General features: G+C 42.9%; 1 protein-coding gene across 1 annotated transcript in view; it reads right to left on the bottom strand.

Moving 5' to 3' along the window:
* Positions 1-1286: 1286 nt before the first annotated feature.
* The window catches only part of ADGRV1 (adhesion G protein-coupled receptor V1), a 294630-nt gene continuing 289725 nt past the window's right edge, over positions 1287-6191 (bottom strand). The window contains exons 90-91 of the mRNA XM_066613579.1: positions 5787-5964; positions 1287-1731 (exon numbers count right to left, since the gene is read on the bottom strand). Coding sequence (XP_066469676.1) covers positions 1613-1731; positions 5787-5964 — 297 coding nt within the window. The 3' untranslated portion in view covers positions 1287-1612. The remainder of the gene's footprint in view (positions 1732-5786; positions 5965-6191) is intronic.

Here is a 6191-nt window from a genome sequence, read left to right as displayed (position 1 = left end):
ATACTGATCACTGCTAGAGCAAATGAAAAATTACGAACTTGCTGGATTGGCACAGGTGCTACACTGACTATTGCACAAAGTCCCTAATCCACTTGGCCACCAGCCCTAATAGTACTTTTCCATCCATTCCTGGTTGAACATTATAGTGCTAAACTACTCAAGGCAGAGATTGCACAAATGAGCTTACTTGCATAGAACCCCTTTACACTAATGTCCAGTGTGCAGATACTGGGAAGCGTGGCCAGTAGCTGTGGTCCCATTTCTCCATAACATGTACCCTACCCTAAATTTCTCCACCCAGAGAACAACAGATAAGCTATTTGTATTGAGTCATCATAATTGGTATTCCTGCTCCCCATTTCCAATTTCTCAAAGGAATTATCCCAAATTGGATTCCTCTCAATGGTGAGAAGATTGTTTGATATTCCTAGTCAGATTTACTATTGGGAGAATATATAAAACTTTGTTTCTGTCTGTGCTCTGCTTCTTAAAAAATGTAGGTTACATTTTGTTCCAAAAAGCTATAGACTGAATACTATGGTAGGTTTTCTGCTTTCAACAGTTGTGAATTGACTGATGGGCAGCCCAATCAATTGAATTGACAGTTGTGGATTGACTGACAAGCAGCCCTGGTGGCACAACCAAGTGCAGCAGCGCCAAAGTGGCTACCACTGCTTCCAGTGGTGCTGCTGGGGCCACCAGTGGTTTCCTCAGGGAAGGGGACTTTCAACCCCTTCCTCTTGGAAAAACCCCAAGCCTTCTTAAGTCTGTGCTGGCTATTTTACCAGCAACAGACTTGAGAACCATTGCATTGGGCTTTGCAGCCTGACACGGATGATGGGATACGGTGGAGCAGGGCTCCACTGGTCTCACCCCCTCCTGCCCTGGCTCCTCCCTGCCCCCAAGACCCACACTGATTCCTCTCTGGGTGTCATGGACATGCCCCAGCACTGGAGCTGGCCCTTAATTCAGAAAGTTAGAAACTGTAGAGTTACTAACCTACAGAAATAGTTTACAAAAAACCAAGACCTTAGAAAACCTCAAATAGTTTTGTTGCGTTTTCCTTATTCTGTGGTTCTCTGAGGGTTACTAGAGTTACTTTATTGGACAGCATGCAAGTTTGTTTTAGCTGAGACTTAGATTGACTCAGCTGAATCCAAATTGTGCTTAACTTTGTTTAGGGTCAGGGATTACACACCCTTGTAGGACAGAAAAAGAGAGGCTGAGTACGATGAAACATGATATATTGAGCAGCCACAAATAAGTCTCTGGTTTCAAATCAACGCTATTAGTTTTTATTAAAACCATCTTACATATACACGTTTTTTAAAAAAAAACAACTAGTCTACACTCGATGAAATGCATCTAAATTAGTGGGATCAAATCTGCACTAGCAACTTACCCACTGAAATGATTTGCAGGGTTCCCCCCCCCCATTTACCTGAGGGGGTATATTTACCTGTACCTCATTTACATTACTCCCTGTCTTGTTTGTTGTCCATTTATTGCTCACAGTATTCTACAGCATAGCTTGGTTTTTTCTTTTTTGTAGTGCAAAAGAATTATGCAGATATAAAAATGCTGAGATTGGATTTTTTTTAAGGTGGAGATCCTAGAGGTGAGTGTCTGCTATGGGAATTCTTCTAAGCTCTACAATTTGGGAGTTGACCATGCTGCTTCCATCCTGGCTGCCGTGGCAGGAATCTGTGTCACCAATAGTGAGGCCTGCACCTGGAACACACAAAGCAAGGCATGATTGGTGGAGGCTGTGAAGTAAAGCAGCAGCATATTCAGCAGATAGCAAACCTGGCATGATCCTGTTTCCAATACAAATGTAGCCTTGCTTCCTGGCCTGGAGGTCTATACAGAAGAAAGACAAAAACTCAAAGCTACACTAGGACCAATTTAAAACCAGGAGAATTACAAGGTATAGGCTCAATCTTGCTTAAATCCTGCTTGTGGCAGTGAAGGGGTATTAACTGGGAAGTACTAGGGGAGGGCAGATTATGTCCCCTTGGGAAACTACTCCTCTGAAGAAACAAACAAAAACAGATGTACCATTTTTGGCCCACACTGGCAAACCTTGCATGGCTATCTTGCTCATTTTTAAAGTCTTTTGAATTGGTGGAAATAAAATGAGATGCATGTGGGATACAAATGATGTCCTGTGAACCACCCTAAAATACCTGTCAGCACAAGGTTCTGTTCTATTCTATTCTGTTCAATAAGCATCAAGTTTGAAAGCGCCCAATAACCATAACAGTGCTGATTCCATAAACTTTGTTGAGAAATGCCACTATTCCCATTAGTAATAACACTTTTTTTTTTTGAAGGGTTTGGCTCTGTAAAAATTTTTTTAAAAAAACCAGATATAAATAGCACTGTTCTGTTTTCCTTTGGGCACAATCCTAACCCTTTATGTCAGTGTTCTCCAGCACTGGCATAGCAGTGCCAATGCGGCATGTGCTGCATCCTTCAGTTGGGTGTCACTCACGGAGGCTTCCTCAAAGTAAGGGAATGTTTGTTCCCTTACCTCAGAGCTGCATTGCCCTTAAGTCAGTGCTGGAAAGCACTGACATTAGGATTGTGCCCTTTGTGTATCCTATAACCCTCTTTCGCATCCTCCTCCTCTGTATCTTCTTGGAATACCAAGATAAACATGAGCATAACTCCAAGGATGTAGAAAAGGGATAAACATTATTGGATGTTTGTGCCTGTAAGAAAAATTATGTGTGGGGGAGAGAGCCTCAAGGGATCATTACCAGTGTTCACACGTGGCAGTGGTGATGCCCTAGATAGATTGTAGTAATGTTGCCTTGGGGCCTGCACCAGTAATGTTGCCAAGGCCTGCACCAGCTAAAGGATTCCTCCAACTCGCATCACCTCAAGATCAGCATTTGTTTGTCATGACAATACCTCCAGGAATTTTTTTCCTGTGGAGCTGCATTTCTAGTGGCAGAATCTGCTATGAGTAGCTTCAACAGGGCTTGAACTTTTTATAAACAAAAAAAGCAAGTAGAACAGTCCTCTTCTCTCCCCTGCCCCACTCTGTAAGTGGCACAGATGAATTACTCTTGCTTGGGGGAACACTCTGTGCTCTGGTCCCAGGAAAAGCAAATAAAGCATTAAAAAATTGCCCAACTCTTATTTGGGCATTTCAAGACTTGCAATTTCTGTTTATCCAGAAGTGCATGCAAGTGTAATTAAACATGGTAATGTCAAAAGAGATTCATGCCAAATGTTACTTTCCATGAAAACCGGTTACTGAAAAGTCAACAGACATGTCGCTAGGGGCGAGCTGGTTGACACTGCGTGTACTTGGACTTTCAAAAAGCCTTTGACAAAGTCCCTCATCTAATGCTCTTGAGTAAACTTAGCAGTTATGGAATGAGAGGCCAGATTCTTGTATGACCAAGAGTGCAATCCAATACTTACCTTATGCTGGCGCAGTGGGCTCCCAAGCAGGCTCTCTTGGGAACAGGCTGCTCAGGCTTAAGCATGTGTGCTGGCCTGCTCCTGCCGTATGGCATCCCTGCGCCACCCAGACAAGGCAGGTTTGTGCTGGCCTGGGAAAGCTGGTGCGGGGGTGGGAGAAGTTGGCAGGAGGGTGGAATGGGGGCATTTTGGGCTAGGGGAGGATGGGGAAGGACAGGTCAGTGGGTGGACGGATGGACGGACCAGGTCCGGAAAGGGGGTGGGACTTGCCTCTAGCATTTAGGCCATATCCTAACCCCCTTCCCAAGCAGCCCGGTGTTACAGTGGGTTGTTTGGATCTGTGCTAGCAATTTAGCTGGCACAGATCTGAGTAGCCCTAATGAGATGGCTGCCACATGACATGGGGTAAGGGAAAATAAATCCCCTTACTCTGAGTTGCATGGGATTCACCTCCTACCCTACGCTGGATATGGCACTAGCTAGCCAGCCAGCCTGTTCCAGTGTCGGATAGGATTGGGTTGTAAGTAAGTGGTTAAAGAACAAGAAGTGAGTAGGAATAAAACTGTTGATTTTCACAGTGGAGGAAAGTTAAGAAGTGGGGTCCCTCCAGGATTTGTCTTGGGACCAGTGCTTTTTCATTTATTCACAGTGATCTTCAAGAGCAGTTGTTCTCAAACCTTTCAGCACTGGGGCGCACTTTTTAGAATGACAGTCTGATGGGATCCGCTGGAAGTGATGCCATGGCCAGAAGTGACATCATCAAGCAGGAAAATTTTTATCATCCCCATAGGACAAAATCAAATCAAGTAAGTAAATTAAAAGTTTACAATAAGTACGTATAAGCTTAAAAATTTATTTAAAATAAAGAAGCCTCCTAAAGCTCCCAAGCAATTGCTGATCCATTTAAAAAACATTCCCAAACATCCCAAAGGCTGCAATTCTATCCACACTTAGCTGGGATTAAGCCCCATTGACTATCATAGTTAAAAACATATACATGTAACCTGTTAAAAGGACAGATCTGTAACATTTCCCCAAATGCAGTCACATACCATGGTCGCATCAAGTCTAACATATTAAAAATAAAATACACATTGAAATTAATGGGGACCTACCTGGAATTGGTTCATGACCCACCGAGTTGGTCTCAACCCATAGTCTGAGAAACACTGAGAGTTAGGGGTAAACCGTGACTATTCCACTGATGACACCAAATTAACTGGACAAAGAGGCATCTTCTAAAGTGGTGGTTCTCTGATGTTTAGCAGGAGAGCACCTGTTTGTATTGTTCTCTGCATAGTGACTTTTCTAATGGCTGTTTAACCGCGGTTAATTTCATTTGCCACTATCACATCTGCAAAAACTCTTTTTTGCTGCTGCCATCATATCAGCAACGGCATGCAATGGAGTATGTTTGTGTTTATCAGCTCTCTGGAGCCTTTGGTCTTTCTATGTGTTAAGCAGAATCCTTGCTCCCTTCACCATGATTTCACTTTAGCTGTGGGCTTCCTTGGTCCAAGTAGCCTCCTTTCCTATCTCTACTTTCACTCTGATTAGTTTTGATTTACACAGGTCCCCATATAACTTTCTCTTCCTACCTGTAGACTTGGCCATTGCAACAGGCCATAGTCTATGTGTTGCTTGTGGACTTTCTAAGCTGCCTTGGGTACCTTTGGGGGAGAAAGGCAGGGTAGAAATACAGTAAATACATAAGATGTATTTCTGGTTTCCTGGCCTGCTTCCTACTCCAGCTGTGACTGTAACCAGCTTCCCTGCCTCTCCTGTACTTGCCTGAACCTTACAATTCTGGACTCAGAATTGATTTCTGCTTATTTGTGGATCCTGACACTGGCCTTCTGCTTGAAATATTCCTGAGGACCAAAATAAGCAAGGATGTATAATCCCAACTGATACATTATAGTACTTCCTGCTTACATAATACTTCTCCTCCAAAAATACAAACAAGTATAAGTCTGAGGATATTTGTTGACTCCACAACAAGCAGTGACTCAGCACCCTAAGAATACCATTTCATGCAAAAATACGAAGTGTAGCTCAAGCACTTGGGAAAGTCCATTAAACATTTCCAGCCTAGCTCAGTACCCTGACATCTGTAAGTGTTAAGGCAAAAGCATAATGCCTTTTAATTAAATCTGGTTTTGTAGACCTTTTAAATAATCTCTGTATTAACGTTTGCCTAGGAAATACACATTTGTGCTTAAACAAGATTGCTGCTTTAATTTACACTACCAGCCAGAAAGCTTTTGCAAAAAGCATACTAGATCTTTACAAAACCTGTTGGATTTCAAACCATAATGCGTGCTTCAAAGAAGGAGAGAAATTGTACTTACCAGTTTTTAATGCAAATATTAGATCATCAAATTCTTGTGATTCTTCATCAGCCACCAAGGAGCTGGTACTAAAACCTCCAGGAGTTGTAAAGACACTGCCATTGTGTGGACTCTGCTTAAAGACAGCACTGGCCTGACTGGGTGGCCTTAACGACACCCTCTCCCAGTCTGCTGGCATCTTTAGAAAAAAAAATTAAGATGTCTACAGTTATTATGAAAAAATGCAACATACAATTCTCTGCAAAAAGCGTTTCCAAGGATCAATGAAAATTCTACTAATGGAACTGGCTCCCTAGCAGAGGTATAATGGAGGGTGACTGGGATGGGTTGGTGCTCCCCTACTTGGTTGTATAGGTAAAGTAAAGAGATTGTTAGGTGAAGCACACACTTGCAGCTGCCACACTA

The sequence above is a fragment of the Tiliqua scincoides genome, chromosome 2, assembly GCF_035046505.1.
Source record: "Tiliqua scincoides isolate rTilSci1 chromosome 2, rTilSci1.hap2, whole genome shotgun sequence".
In the NCBI taxonomy this organism is placed as follows: domain Eukaryota; kingdom Metazoa; phylum Chordata; class Lepidosauria; order Squamata; family Scincidae; genus Tiliqua; species Tiliqua scincoides.
Note: the sequence above shows the minus strand (reverse complement) of the source record. Positions and strands in the feature narration are given on the sequence as shown.